Source organism: Lynx rufus, unplaced genomic scaffold, assembly GCF_022079265.1.
Source record: "Lynx rufus isolate CCGP_SWC_20201006 ecotype Redwood Valley unplaced genomic scaffold, mLynRuf1.p SCAF_8, whole genome shotgun sequence".
NCBI lineage: Eukaryota > Metazoa > Chordata > Mammalia > Carnivora > Felidae > Lynx > Lynx rufus.
In genome coordinates, this window is record NW_025814896.1 from 132,166,419 (window position 1) to 132,182,293 (window position 15,875).

At 51.9% G+C, this 15,875-nt stretch overlaps 1 protein-coding gene across 1 annotated transcript in view; it reads right to left on the reverse strand.

Annotated features, from left to right (window-relative positions):
• Nucleotides 1–3,430: 3,430 nt before the first annotated feature.
• The window catches only part of LPIN1 (lipin 1), a 76,429-nt gene continuing 63,984 nt past the window's right edge, over nucleotides 3,431–15,875 (reverse strand). The window contains exons 17-20 of the mRNA XM_047068689.1: nucleotides 15,486–15,638; nucleotides 9,076–9,190; nucleotides 8,204–8,307; nucleotides 3,431–5,251 (exon numbers count right to left, since the gene is read on the reverse strand). Coding sequence (XP_046924645.1) covers nucleotides 5,092–5,251; nucleotides 8,204–8,307; nucleotides 9,076–9,190; nucleotides 15,486–15,638 — 532 coding nt within the window. The 3' untranslated portion in view covers nucleotides 3,431–5,091. The remainder of the gene's footprint in view (nucleotides 5,252–8,203; nucleotides 8,308–9,075; nucleotides 9,191–15,485; nucleotides 15,639–15,875) is intronic.

Here is a 15,875-nt window from a genome sequence, read left to right on the forward strand (position 1 = left end):
GGGAGCCATCAGCAAATCTGGGCACGGCCCGGGTCTGCTGTTCACACGCACCCGGCGGCCCGGGGCCGGCTCGGCAGGCGGAGTCCCCTGCCTACCACCAGCAGCCCACAGAGATGCCGGGGAAGGTGGCTGAGCCTCAAAGGGTTACCGCAACACCTTGTGACTCACTCGAGCCCCCATACTGGGTTTCCAGGGGCCACTCTCCTGCAGGTGGTCCCTTCTGTCACTCTGGCCAGGCCAGGTTGGTGCATTACACAAGCAGCCCCCCCCCCCACCCCGGGAAAGGATCTGCTCCTCAGCTGTGTCCTCCGGAACTTGAGCACGCATCAGAACCCTGGGCCGGACTCACTAGCATGGGACGTGGGACCCACGCCCCTGGTGTGGTTCAGCGGGTCTAGGGTAGGGCCCAAGAACTTGCATTTCTGACAAGCCTCCCGGTGCTGGAGCTGCAGGCTTTAAGAACCGCGGATCTGCGCGGTCCTTGGACCCAGACAACAGTCAGCCACAAACCGCTCCCTCCTCGGAGCTGGTTGGTGATGTCTGACCTTGGGCTGTGCCGACCGGAGGCACCTCGGTGCCTGAACATTCCCCATGGGGCACTCCCCCCCCCCCCACAGGCCGTCAACACACCTGGCTGGTCTCCAAGACAAGCACCAGCCGGAGGGGCCTTTGTCAAAGCCGCCGGGATCAGGTTTTGAAAGGCTGTGCCTCCAAAGCAAACCTGATTGTGCCCCCAGGTGGCCATACGGGGCCTGCAGACTTCTGGCGATCACTTCCATCAGGTCACGTTCAGGCTTCCTGTGGACACCAAGCCTTCCCGCCCGAGCACGGGGGGGCCTCACCACCGATTTTGGTTGTCACCGGAGTGTGAAAAGGGATCCGAAGCAGGAGGGAGACGTTAATGGTGTTTTAAGCACTTCTGTTCAGGGCAGGGGTGGGGGATGCCCTCCTCTCCACCCCCCACCCCCCCACTCCCCCCCACCAGGCCCAGGCCCGCAGAAGCAGGGCAGTACGGCTCCCACTCAGCGCCCCCCCTGGTCTGAAGACAAAGTACAGACGTACGAAGGGAGGAAGAGGAATGAGTGCCGGGTGACAGGACACAGCTCCTGGAACAGCCGGTTCAAAGGACGCTCCTGCTGCGAGGAGATTCAGACTCCAGTGGTTTTTCATTTTGACGAGGCCTGCCTACCTTCCCTCCACGACTGTTCTCCCGTCCCAGGGATGCACCAGGGGCCTCACGCATGACCTTTTGTAGGAAAGGGCACTTTGAGGCCTCACGTGGCTGGGCACTGCCCCCCCCCATGTCAATGTCCCTCCCGCTGGGGTTGAAAAGGGCGATGGGCCTGGGCGGGTGTGTCGATTTCAACTGACAAGATACAAAGTATTTTAAATCTTCCAGGTGATTACAGCTGGGACCCTGGGAAAATTCAAGCGGCCGCACGAGCTTTTCCAACACATGTGTGAGAGCCGCCTGCATGCCGACAGAATGGCCTAGGGGTATATCACTGAGGGAAGAGTGGCCCAGGGCGGGAGCAGGTGGCGGGGCCACCGGGCCCAAAGACTCCAGTTCACGCTGATTTTGATTCTACGCGATAAGAGAGCCTACACGGTCTGAAATCAGTGGTGGAAATCAATCGGTGATGTTCCGGGGCACGAGAGGGCTTGTTGTGTTTTTAAGATACACAAGCATTAACCCGAAGACGCCCGGATGGCCCGCTTGGCTCTCGCTTCATGAGAAGCTCAGGGGGGCGCCGGGGATCCATCTTTTACCCATGTGGGGACCAATACTCGTAAACATTTGTCCCCAAACACCCGGGCTGACCCAGGCAAATCGGCGGGCTGTCTCAGGCATGCCAACGACGCGCAAAATCCAATCAGGAAAAACGACGGCGTTCAAGGGATCTGGGTCAACTAGTCAAGGGCTCAGCGTGACTCATTCAAAATGAAAAACGAATCGGGTATACCACAGACGAGCGTCCAAATTGAGGACGGTGAATGCGGGCAAGGGAACATGTATAGTCTATACATTTGTTTTCTGTACATTATTAGCGTTTTGACATCTTAAAACCCCTCCTGGGGGAGAGACCGGCTAGCCACTTCCGAGAGGTAGCAAGGGGCCCAGGCAGAGCCTGCCTGTAACGTGCAAACTAACCCACCCACAGCCCGCCCTCCTCTAACTGGTCTATGCACCCAGAAGATAATGTTCTTCCACTTTAAATATCCCAGCATCCGCTTGTGTTGAGCGTCAGTTACGGGCCGGGCCAGGGAAGATGTGCGTATGCAACATTTAACCATTTAACCGAGCCCACCCGGCTCTCGAGTCCCCTCCACCGGGGTAGGGCGAGCCCCGGACACGGGCCCCTCCCCTCTACTCCCTCCCAAGTGCACACGGAGGCTCAGTATTGCACCAAAGGCATCAGAAAAGACTGGCTCTTTTATTCCAAATATTGAGCAGTTCATCACCTCAAGGATTTTTTTTTTGAGAATAAAATATGCTTGATCTCACACACTAGAAAGTCAGCAACTTAATAACTTACCAGAAAACTCTTTAAAATTCACACGCCTGACTTTCAGAGGAGTCTCTCATCCGTCTCATTTATTACGTTTTCTAGCTTCGCATTCAGCACAACACAGTGGAGCATCACAGGGGTTTTATGGTGGTACCAGCATGTACAAATACAGACCCAAGTTTGTGGAGAAAATACATTTAAAGTGGGAATCTAAGCCTAACACTAAAGAGGGAGCTCCCTCTGAAGGTGCAGCCATCCCTCCGTGCACCAAGTATATAGTTTTCTATACACCGGGTATATATATTCTCCCTCGTCACATGGGATGATCATCTGATGACGCCACTAGGGAGGGATTCATTTCCACAGGGCAACCTTGAAATGTGTGCTGCAAATCCAGCATTCCAGCACGTGACCCCAGGGTTGCCGGGTGATGGTTATGTGAATACGGATAAACACACACACACACACACACACACACACACACACACGTGTGCGGCCGTATACAAATCCCATCTTCGGAACCCGCGAGGGGCCACGCCCTTAACTTGACGCACATCCGAGCGTGCGACCTTCTGGAAGCCATGCTCTGTTCCGGAGTGCGGGGGGGGGGGGGGGGGAGGAGGGGGTGGGGGCGGAGGTATAAGGTGCATCAAAATCAGGAACACAGAGTTGCGTGCTCTCCTACCTAGAGAATGACTACAGCTGGTCATCCTGACGAAGGGCGCACGGGACGGCACGACGTGGGATACGCTACGTGTCCTCAAAGCCCAATCCCTCCCAGCACAAGGGACAAACTACGTCAGCCTCCACAGGCCCGCGACCTTACACGCGGTTCACAACACTTCAAGCTCACCCCAAGATACCCTCATGACGGAATTCACGTAGCTTCGAGAGGTCACTAATGAACAAGCCTGGAGCAGTTAAGGCAGAACAATTTTTAATTATTTTTAAAAGGGAATCTACACATGCACGGTCACATCGCTAGGCAAATCCGGGATCCACAACACGCACGTGTTTGCCTTTCTCTGCGCGGCCACGCGAACCGTTCAGTAAAGGCACCCCTTGCTAACAGAGCCCCCCCGGTCACAATGAAGGCCACACGCCTGGATTTTCTTTCACAGAAAGAGTAAAATGTCATTCAGCTGTTGCCTTTTCTGCCCCCTAGGACTCTAACAATATGCGATTTAAATAGGAAAGCACTTCAGTCATTGGAGTAAAACACTCTTTAAAAAAATAATACTTCAAAAAGTAAAGCAAAATCTTTTACCAAAATAATTCTTTCACTTTTCCAACTGTTCTGTCCACAAGCCAATTTCACAAACAGGGAATGGAATTCTCTTCCGCCGGCTTAAAGAATGTCACTCAAATTATTATTTATCCCCTTGCCCTTAATTCGAGGGGGAAAAGTGAAGGAAAATGTATTACCCAGAAATTCCAAAGGAAGGTCAGTGTCGTGAGACATACAGAATAAGGCTCTTTGGATGGTCTAACCTCTACATCTTTTTGATATATTAACGACAGTTATAATAGGAGGGATATGGCTAAAATGCTCATAACAATAACCCAGTCAGAGTGAAGTAATAAATAACTGTGCCTACAAAGAACATAACTTCTCGGAACTATTTTCGTAAAACCACCTCGCTTCTTTTGAGAGCTCCCGACAGAACTCCCCATCGTTACCGTGTGGCACGAGCTCAGTTCAAGTCCGCGTCCACGGCACCGCCCGGCTGGATAGAGGCTGCTGGCAGGGAGTCGAGCGGATGGAAAGCACTGCCCTAGTAACGTCTACTGTCATCCGAACTTAAGGCGCTACAAAGTTACAGACAGCTGGACAAAGCACATTCTAAATAAAACGTCTGCCGCAGGTGCATTAAGGCATAAATATTCCAGCCTCGGGCCACGAAACTGAGGAGGCGGGGGGGGGGGGGGCGAGGAGGGAAAGACACCCATGACCTAGATTACCTTTCACCAAAGGAACCCCAGAACTCCTCAGCTAACAATCAGACCCGTCGGCAAATACTGCAGGGGGACCCCGCGGGCCAAGCCAGCAGGGCGAGGGCGGAGACCCCGCAGAGCCAGGGGCCCTCAGCCCTCCCTGCACGAGCAGGAGGTGTGGCACACAGGCCACCAATGGACACGTGCCCCTCCTCTACCGAAGTCCTGCGCATCTGGCGTTCCTCAGCCAAACTGTCATCGGCAGGGACCCCCCCCCCGCCCCCCCAGGCAGCCACCTGTGCCACATGGCCCGTCAGCCCATAACGAGCTGCTGCGGGAGCGGGCGGGACCGGACGGGGCCGGACAACGTTGCCACTGGCTTTCAGCCATGACCGAGGCATGCCTCCCACGCTTTAAACGCACCTGATCCCCCCCGCAAGCCTGCAAAGCACCCCCTTCCCACTTCACTCAGCAACGCCAACCCCGGGGCACCGGGAAGGGGGAGAGACGCCCCTCCGATTTCTCTGCTCTTAAGCAAACGACGGCACGTCAGGCTCCTGGGTTCCTGCTCCATGGCTCCCAAAACCTATCCTTTAATCGGGGGCGCCGGGTCTTCACATGACGTCAGGAGGCTGCTTGGGACGTTTTATGCGGAGGAAGAATGAACATCCTGGTTTTCAAAAGGTGGCGGTGGCTCTCTCCAAAAGGTGAAATTACTGAAAGTATCCGAGCAGGGGAAGTCCGAAGAATGGCTTCTTTTCAGCAACGGGAAGACGTGGTCAACCACTTCGCAGAGTCGCACGTACCTGGAAGGAAAACGGACAGCGTCACTGCCCCCGCCGGACACCCAGCCGAGGGGACACCTGCCTGTACCCTGCGCGGGGCCTGAAGTTAGGAGACATCCACCAACCCGGGGACACAAGCCACCTGCTTAACACTATGGCAGTTGTTCTAGAACAGTTCCTCACCAATTAACAGGCCATCAGTGAGGATGGCAAGAGGCGTGGAGAAGGCCCCCTGGGCAAGACGGGTGGAACCGGACTTGGCAGGAAGGACAGAAGAAGGGGGACACGCGGGAATCAGCGTGGAGCTCACGGACGAGCACAGGGAGAAGAACCTCAGATAAAGCCCGTCTTTGGAGCATCAGAGACCACTGCCACTGTGCAAGGAAAAGAGCCTGGGCCTTGGGTCAAGGGGACACAGACGTGACCTGCAGCTCTGCTGAGTGACCCTGGGCAAAGGGCTTCATCCTTCTAAGCCGTAACTTCCTCAACCGAAAGGGAAAGGAAAAGAAAACTGCCCCAGTGTTCGCATGAGAATTAAATAAAATACCGAATGTGACAATAAAATAATGCATATTCAGTGCTCGAGGAATTTCTTCAACATACATTATTAACATTAGGAAACAATCAGCCCTCGCTAATCATCAGCCTTAGGGAAAAAGCCTTAGCTAGCATGAGGGACAAGAGACGTGGGATCTCCTCCCACCTTATTTGCTGTGCAACCTTAGGCAAGTGTCTTGCCCTCTCTGGGCCTCAGGCCCTTCATCTTTACAGAATATGGAGTTGGGGCTAGATCAGTGTTTCTCAACATTCCCTGCAATAGTCTCCCACGCCATTTTGTGTGTATTCTCAAGACGCCGCGTGTTAGTCTCTGTGGCCTATGCTACAAAAAGGACGTTGCTACACTGAATATGCATTTTCAGACCTCCGGGCGCCTCCAACTAGAAACTCCGACAGGCCCAGACCTCTCCGCACCTCCCCGGAGTCCTCCCCGACAGTCACTGGGTCCCCCTCCGGTTCCAATTTTCTAAAAACCAGAATGGGCTTTCGACACAAACTCCGGGAATTCGCATGTTCTCAGGCGTCAAATAACTTATTCCATAAGGACAAGAGTGTGTATTTAATAAAGGACCCCCGAAGGGTTCATGCGGAACCTCGTGCTTGCACAGAATCTCCCCTAATGAGCGAGAATGATGCGTTTCCTGGGGAGTGAAACAGATTTTTAAAACGCCTCCCGGCTTTAAGACCCATTTGAGCTCTGTGGCTGTGGGAGGCGCCCCTCCACCGCCCCCCGCGGGAACAGCCCCTCGGTGGCAGGCCTCAGATCCAAACTGTGGAGTGCTCCGGGTGCAGGCTGGGCCCATCTGCGCTCCGCTGGCACTCTACCCCGGGCCCCGCGGACCGGCAAGGCTCCATCGGAAGGCGGCTCAGGGGTTTCTCAGGGACAGTGTCCCGGGACCCGAGGTGACGGCCCCAAGTTCAGTGCCAGAGACAGGAAGGAGAGGTGCTCCCGCACAGGGAGGGCTGCGGCCCCCGCCCAGCGTGGGATGAGGACGGACGGAGTCCCTCCCGCGCAGCCGCCCACCCTGGGCCAAGAGACTCAGCGACTGTGACAACCTCACAGGCCTCCGGGGCGAACCCTCCTCCCACGCCCCCTTGTGACGGACCTGCTACGTGCAGCGTCCCATCAGTTCAAGTTGTTTGTGACTCTGAAAAAGAGACTTCTTCTTAGACTTTCTCCAGCCCAGGAAACCCTTGCACATGGAGGGCGCTGTGCTGGGGAACATGGGAGACGGGAGAGAGACCCAGGTGGGTGCTGTCGGGGCCAGGCCGAGCACGGCGGGCAGAGAGACCCTGCACGGCTGGTGGGGAGGAGGCAGTCCGTCCCCACTCTCGTCCCGCCAGTCGCCAGTCGCCAGTCGGGAGGCAGCCTCACATTCCAAGGACGAAGGAGGCCCCTGGCTCCATTGTCCTTTCTCCCCATGTGTCTTGCGAACTGCCTAGAAGCAGGCACGACTGGGGGAGGCAGCTGAGGGGGGCCGGCCCCAGGGCTCCCTCCAGCCTGAAGCTGGCCCCCGTTTGGGCTCCACGAAGCCTGAGCAGGCAAAAGGATCATCTTGGAAGTAAAAATGTGCTCTGGGGGGAACCTAAATCTCTCCTCTACCTAAAACCACTGGAGGTGTCTGGAGAACACCAAACCCCCAGCTCCCCTCCTCCCCGTGAGGAGGGTCCCACAGGCCCCCGTGGGGTCACTCGGGCCCCGGGCTCTTTTCTAGGTCTGCACACACAGACCATGCAGCCTCTGGAACAGGCCAAGCAGGAGGGCAACCGTGTGCCCGGGGTTGCCCGGTGGGCAAAGCTCACCACCACGAGGGCCAAGGAAAGGCTTCCCACCCTGAGGAGCTAGGAGGCCACGGTGAAGCACCCCAGAGTCCAGAGAGATCCGGCAGCCGGCCAGGACGCCTCGTTTCAAACAGGAGCCCAAGTCAGACCCCTGCCTCAGGCGGACGGGGCTCCGACCAAGGGGACGAGAAGAATTCCTACATTTCTGGTGAGCGTCATCTCAGGTCCGTGTGTGAAAACACCTAGAGTGTCTCGCCTGTAAATACAGCTTCACAGGCTATTTCAGTCTGGTTACATTTCCCGTTTGCATGCTAGGCTTTTCGAGCCTAGCTTGGCAAATCTAAACCACCAGTTTTGAAACTCGTTCCGTTCCACTCGGGGGCAGAACCTGTCCACGAAGTTTAGACTGTGGGGATCCAGAGGGGATCTGAGTTCGTGCAGACGGTCCAAAAGTGAGGTTTTGGACAAAATACAAGGAGTTAAAATGCATTTTCTTGGCAGGAACTGAAGATTAAAATACAGGAAACAAAGGATAAAAAGGCATACTGTGAACCATAAAGCATCATTCCAAGATTGAGACCGCGACGACAACGTAACGACCCGGGAATCCCACAAAACGTGCGCGATACTCACGAGGAGGTGTTGGTCTTTGCGTGCTCCTGTACAAGTTCTCCTTTGGGGTTGACAGTAAATATTCTGTTCAAAGACACTCCTACTTGCTTATACGAATACACATCCTGTATTTGGTGAAGTATAAATTAGAAAAAAGAAAAAAAAAAGAGCTCATTGTAAATACGAATACGCGATATTCCGGATCTGATGCAGTCTTATAAAACTCTCATTAACCACAACTGTACTTCCAAGGAGTGTAGAGAAAGAATATCTCTGGATGTGAAATTATTAAATCAGATTTCGCCCCTGGGCCTCGGTTCGCTCATCCATGCAAGAACTGAGCTAATGAGTAAACAGCCTACCTCGTCACCTCGTCCCCTGCAATTCTCACACCCCTTGAGGCTGTTTTGTTCTCTGACCCGTTTTCTCAGGCGTACGTTTCAAAAGGGGAATTCTCTTCCTGGGAAGTTAGTACCCAACTGTATTATCCAGACTGCTAGACTCTCCAGCAAATGTGGGTAGTACACGTAAAATCTTTCACCGTAGGCAACAGTGCTCTTAAAACCTGCGATGCCAAATTCACCGTGGCGTTAAGGCTTGGCTTTGTGGTACCCTCCTGGTAGAAAGGGGCCAAGCCTATTCGATGTTCTTGTCTTACTAATTCAGCAAGTCATTTGGAATCTGAAGTTTCTAGTCCGACATTGCAAGCTTCATACTGAAATCCACTAGCCGAGCTTCCAAGGCCACGAAATAATGTGCAGTCTCTCCTTACAACTACTGCTGGTGGGAGGGGACGCTGGCGCCACATGTCACCCAGGCCCACCCTTCCGATGACCGCTGTCAGAAAAGACAGTAAGTTTCAAGAGCTCTCACACAGCCCATCTGTTACTTACGGCCGGTCGGTTTCCAAAAGCGGCGTAAAAGGGTTCCGTGTTGGGAAAAAACAGATTTTTGATGTCTGTCAAACACTGAACTTTAAACTTCTCGGGCTTCTTTTCAATCACTTCTCTGTGAAAACAAATAAATAATCAATGGATCAGCCTGAGAGGAGGGGCTTCAGGAGCATCAAACTACTTTTACACGCCCAAGATGCCGTGATGCCAAGAACATTCCCGTATCTTCAAAAGTCAACCATGTGTAAGTCAGGGCGGCGGTCCCCGAAAAGCACGAGACAGAAGGCGGAGAATCTGTACTTTCCAGTCTTCCCACAGAGCAAACGCTGAGGACAAGTGATTTTACCAAAGACCTCCACCAGGCACCCGACTTACAAAGAATTCCAGACACAGAAGAAGGGAGAACGTCTCGACGCTCATTTTATGAGGCTAGTGTAACCTCAAACACAAGACTTAGAGGAGAAAAATATGAGGGAAGCGCGGGCCAACCTCACTCGTGAGACGGCAGTGCAAACGTCCTAAGTAAGTATGGATATGCAAACTGACTCCAACAACTTTTGGCGCAGGAGTTTTATTCCAGGAACGCAAGAGTAATTCGATACGCTAAACCAAGTAATGCAGTATAACAGGGTAACAGATTCAAGTACCAGAAAATATACCGGGTCAATAGACACAGGCAGGGCACTTGATACAATGTGGTATCTACCCAAGATGAAACATCTTAAACCCGGAATAGCAGGGAATGGTCCACACCCACAGCAAGTGCCCCTGTAAGAGTGGAACAACAGGTGGCCCCTATGGCCATTTCGCCCCGACAACGCGCTGCGGGTCCTCATTGGCGCGGTGATGTAAGGAAAACATAAAAGTTATCAGGATAGGGAAGGAGAGAATAGAAGCTCTCACTATTCACACACAAAAAAATAATAATAATAATTGATTAAAAAAAAATAATCCACAGACGAATTACCATTATTGATAAGAGATCGATCCGATGCTGGCTATAAAATTAGTATAGAAAAAAAAATTAATGTACAAAAATCAATTGCATTTTCACGCATCAGAAGAAACAAACAGGTAAACATGTAATTCTGTACACAGAACTCTAAAATCTCAAAGGTCTAGGAATAAACCTACTGGAAAGATGTGCCAGACTTTTATGGATAAAATTATAAATGTTATTGAAACATAATAGGGAAGACCTAAATGAAATACACCACGTAAGTCAACTGGGAGATTCAATATTATGAGGAGATACTAATTCTCCCGAAATTGACCTACAGATTCACTGTCATTTCAGTCAAACTCTCGACAGAATTTTGTCTGTATGCTTTTATAAGACTTGATAGTCAGTAACACACAAGAGCAAAGGCCAGAAACCAAACCACACGTTGATGGACACTTGATTCACGAGCACGACGACAGTTCAGAGCAAGAGGAAATGGGCAATCATTTCAGTAAATGGTGCTGGGACAACTGAACATCCCTTTAAGGAAGACAAAAAAAAGAAGGGAAATGGACTCTCCCGCACTCCACACACAAAAATCAATTCCTGGTGGATTACACACCGAAACCTGAAAGGCAACACCTTTAGATAAAATACAGGAGCCTATCTTCATGACCTCGGCCAGGGAAGCTCTTTTTTAACATACAAATAGGACAAACTACAGAGGAGATGATATGTTCAAGTACATGAAACTGAGAATTTATGTTCATCACAAGCGATAGACCGGGGGACAGCTGTCTGCAGCGCTCATAACAAAGGCTACACATATAGAATCTATAACACACGCTTACGAACCAAAAAGAAAATTGAGAAAGAAACGTGAACAGGCACTTCACAGAAGATGAGGCCCGAACGGACAACACACACACGCAGACAGACATTTCACACCCACCGGACGAGCAAAAATGTAAACAGCTGACGTGTTGGCAAGAAAGTAGAGCAGGGGGAGCATTTCCACACCACTGCCGGTGCATAAATGGGTTCGACCACTTTGGAAAACAGTTTGGAACAAACTCATAACGCTGAATGTGTGCATATGCTCTGTGGCCAGAAATCCCGCTCCTAAGTGTTCACTCTAAAGCAGCTAGTGAGTGCGCCCCCAGCGGGCACACCCAAGAAGTGCTGCTCTCAATGGTGAAAAACTGAAGTGACCCAAGTCTCCATCCGTAGTGGCACGGATGAACCGTGGTAGGTCCTACAACAGGTAGTGGCACGGATGAACCGTGGTAGGTCCTACAACAGGAGCGCAGACAGAAGTAAAATGAATGGGTTACAGGTCTACTCAACAGTCACGGGAACATACTGTTGAGTGAAAACAGCCAGCCCCACAGAACACACGGTTAGGTTTACATAAAGTTCACACGCGTGCACAATTAAACATATTGGTTAGGGTCACAAATGTATGTGATAACACAGCTTAGAAAAGCAAGGGATGTTTAACAAAGATTCAGGGACAGTGGCTAATGTCACTACTAAGATTTCAAAAGGAATGGTCTGGCCCTTTGCTTTCACTGCATGGTGGGTATGCTGGTGTTCACTCTTTGATTATAGTTTATACCCCGCATATATCTTAGAAATAGTCTTCTGTATCTACTCAAAATGTAATTTAGGCGTGCCTGGGTGGCTCAGTAGGTTGAGCATCTGACTGCGGCTCAGGTCATGATCTTGCGGTTCGTGAGTTTGAGCTCCACGTCGGGCTCTGTGCTGTCAGCACAGAGCCTGCTTCGGATCCTGTGTCTCCCTCCTTCCCTCTCTACCCCTCCCCTGCTCGTGCGTGCTCTTTCTCTCTCAAAAATAAACAAGCATTTTTTAAAAATGCAATTTAGATGATGATGGTGGTGGTGGTGGTGACACAGCATTAACCTGAGTGTCAAAAAACCCAAAGGCTGGTCCTGGCTCTGTACTGACTTCTGGGGACTCCAGAGCCCTTCTTAACCTTAACACTAAAGAGTTTTATATTCTATATCTTAGGACCCTTATGGGTAGAAACATGGCTGATGTCTGATGATGAGTCTCAAACTTCAATCCACCTGGAGGACACCATCCAAATTCAGCTTCCTGCTTCAATCTCTCTCTCTCTCTCTCTCTCTCTCTCTCTCTCTCTCTTGCATGAACATACCCACAGCCTGTGTGCTTGAGGGTGTGGGTAAGTGGCAGGTGGGGAGGAAGGTGTCTCCACGCGCACATACCGGGTAAGAAATGCACACTAAGAAAACACGCCGTGGCCCCACGCCACTAGTGCAAGGCTCCTCGTGGGCAGTAAGGTGACCCGGGAAGAAGCGGTGAGGGCTCCTGTCCAGAATGCTCCCTGGCACAGCCTGTCTTCAGTGATCTGCATTTGCAATTAGTCCCTGGTCACTCAACTCACCCTTGAGGTAATTTTCCTCCAGGAAACAATTAAGTGTCATTTATCCAAGTCTCCGAGCACCTCAGCAAACCCCGAAGGGAAAACGTGGTCGCTGTTGAAATAGCTTCTAGTTTCCCAGAGACAGAGGCCAGCCTCTGTCTCTGCCAAACTCCAGGAAGGTCACATCTGCCCAGGAACCCCGTCTTGGGACTTGGCCAAGGCTAATCTGTCCAACCTGCCTGTCATCAGTGAGATCCCCCCGCCATGAGACGCGCCGTGCGTTACTAGGAATGTGCCCTGTGTTCACAGAGGGCTCATGAAAATGATCTAAAATGCCCTGACGCCACAACAAAAAGAAGGCCAGCTGACTAAAAAGAATCACATGACTCAAAGCCTATTTCTACTTTAAAAGAAGAAGCTCCTGAACCAAAAGATCAGGTGTGTGAAACAGATTCCATCGGCTTCTTTTTTTCAGACACGTTTCCTCGAATCATAGCATTTCAGGGCTGGAAGGCACACTTGGGATCATCGAACAGAACCCTCCCATCTGGCAGGTGAGGAAACAGACCCAGGAAGGGGAAGCACCGCTTGCCACACCACCAGTCAGTCTCCAGGCAGCATCAGAGCTTGGGGTGGGGGGGGGGGGGGGGTGGGCGGGGAGGGGGGGTCCGCTTTGGGGGGGGGTCTCCTTCCTCACTTCAGAACCCTCTCTGCTGTCCCTACAGACCGTGCTCTGCCCACAATGTTTATTTTCCTTCATTCCAATTTAGACCCAGGCGGTACAATCAAAACTGCCCCCGGGGCACCTGGGTGGTTCAGTCAGTTAAGCGTCCAACTGAGGCTCAGGTCACGATCTCGCGGTTTGTGGGTTCGAGCCCCGCGTCGGGCTCTGTGCTGACAGCTCGGAGCCCGGAGCCTGCTTCCCATTCTGTGTCTCCCTCTCTCTCTGCCCCTACCCTGCTCATGCTCTGTCTCTCTCGGTCTCTCAAAAATAAATAAATGTCAAACAAAAATTTTTTTAATAAAAAAAAAAAAAAAAAAGAAGGACCGCACCCAATGAAAGCATCTTGCTAGGGAAGGTCATTCTGGCTCACACAGACTTGCCCGTCAATTCTAGAAAATCTGCAGGGCAGCTAATACCCAGAACAGCTCGGGCTGGAAAGTAGTATTAGAAGGAACAGGCTGTTGGCTGTGACCATCATCTCCGTCCTCTGAGAAGGCACACACATTGTGAGGTTTCCTGGTTTGGTTTAGTAAGTCCTCACAAGGAAAAGGCAATAGATCTTGGACAGTGGTATTAAAATAAGAGGAAAAAATGAAAAGGATTACCTTAAACATATATTTAGTGGTAGGATATCAGAGTAATAATGTCAACATTCTGCCTTGCCTCGCAAATCCTCAGTACTTAATACCTGGTAATGAGTAGCTTGCTGCAAAGTGTCGACATAAGTCAGGGACCTCATTTCACTCAAGTCTGGATTTGTACCCACACCTACACTGTCAGGACAGCTCTCAGGATCTGAAATGCACTATGGCATCCATAGGTTTTGCCCAAATTTCTTGCCCAGAAACTACAAGTTTCAATGTGAGATCTTTTACTACAGGAAAAAAAAAAAATTACAAATCACACAAAGCAAAGCTGTGATAGAAAAGGGATCCACAGATGGGGCGCCTGGGTGGCTCAGTCGGTTAAGTGTCTGACTTCGGCTCAGGTCATGGTCTCACGGTCCGTGAGTTCGAGCCCCGCATCGGGCTCTGTGCCGACAGCTCAGAGCCTGGAGCCTGCTTCGGATTCTGTCTCCTTCTCTCTCTGCCCCTCCCCACTTGTGCCCTCTCAAATAAGTGTAAAAAAAAAAAAAAAAATTTTTTTTTAAAGAAAAGGGATCCACAGAGCTGAAGAAAAATACCCTGGGAGGAGCCAATATGGTGCTTTGGGCCCATCTGGATGTTTCTGTCGTTTGCATGGTCAGCGGCAGCAAGCAGCTTATCGGGTCGTCAAACTGAGGCAGAATCATACCAAAGCCTGTCACTGGGGTCTTGAAGACAGAATTCTCTGATACTCAGAACCAGCCTTTGACAGGACCAACGTCCTATTACGACCACAGTAGATTGTGCTTTGAGAACAGTCAGGGAGGCTGTCCTGGGCCTCAAGCTACCGGGAAGCCCAGCGTTCTCCTCTCCAACGCCAGGAGGCCAGACTCAGTTTGGCCCGGCTTCTCTGAACGCGGCTGTGGCGGGGAAAGGGGTGGTGTAGGGAGAAGGGTACTCAGAGGCTGGCTAGCGACGTTAGAGGGCCATTAAAACAGTGTTGGGGCTCCTAGATGGTTGAGTCAGTTGAGCGTCTGACTCTTGGTTTCGGCTCAGGTCATGATCTCACAGTTTGTGAGACTGAGCCTCACATCAGGCTTCGCAACTCCCAGCACAGAGCCTGCTTGGGCTTCTCTCTCTCTCCCTCTCTCTCTGCCCCTCCCCTGCTCACTCGCTCTCCCTCCCTCTCAAAATAAATTTAAAAAATTAAAAACAAAACAAAACAAACGGCGTAACCAGAACTCCCAAAAACGGTGAGTGTTCTGGGAGACCAGGGCCAGGCGGCGGCTGGTAGAGGGGCCCCTTAACCCGGTCCAGGCCCCCGATTGACAGAATGCAAGTTGATTCTCAGAATCCTTAAGACTCAGACCGGCCACGGTGGAGGGACAGCTGCCCACACAGAGGGAACAGCATGTGCACATACTGGAGGCTTCAAGTAGAGAACTCTTCCGGAGAACGGGTTTCAAAAACTGCAAAGCAGGGCAGGGGCGACTCAGGAAGAGTCACGTGACCCGAGCTCATGAATGTGGACTTGATCCTGAGAGCCACGATGAGCTGAAGAAGGGTGTGGACGAGGTGACAGAACCAGACCTGCATCTTAGGACGAATCTGCTGGTGCCCACTGTGGCTCAGGAGATGGGCTAGGGCAGACCAGTTAAGAGGCTATGCTTGCAAAAACTTGCAGGGAAGAGGGGCGGGGGAGGAACTGGCCGGCAGATGTGGGGCAGGAGTGTGCGTAAGCGAGCGCCATACCTGTGCAAGGCCGAGAAGAGACTGCTTGGGCTCAGCAGCAGGGGCCCCTGAGGCAGCACCGTGCCCCTCTCGTTGACCCAGTGCAAATAGCCCCTCGTCATGTCCGCCATCCCGATGGCACGTGCAGAACAGTAGAGAAACTTATATCCGTTTCTGCAAAAGAGACAAAGCATTCGGGTGTCACGGCATCCCGCGACCGAACCGCTCCGCGTTCGCACACCCTGACCTGTGCTTCTCGAAGAAAGGCGTTGCTGCAAGCTTCCTCACCAGCAGAAGGCCACCTCCTATACGACACTATTTGGCACTGAGAGGGAAGCCCGAATGCTTTTCGCTGTCCCTCACTGAGCCCACGTCCCTCACTTGGTGTAATCCTCACAGCAAGTCCGTTCG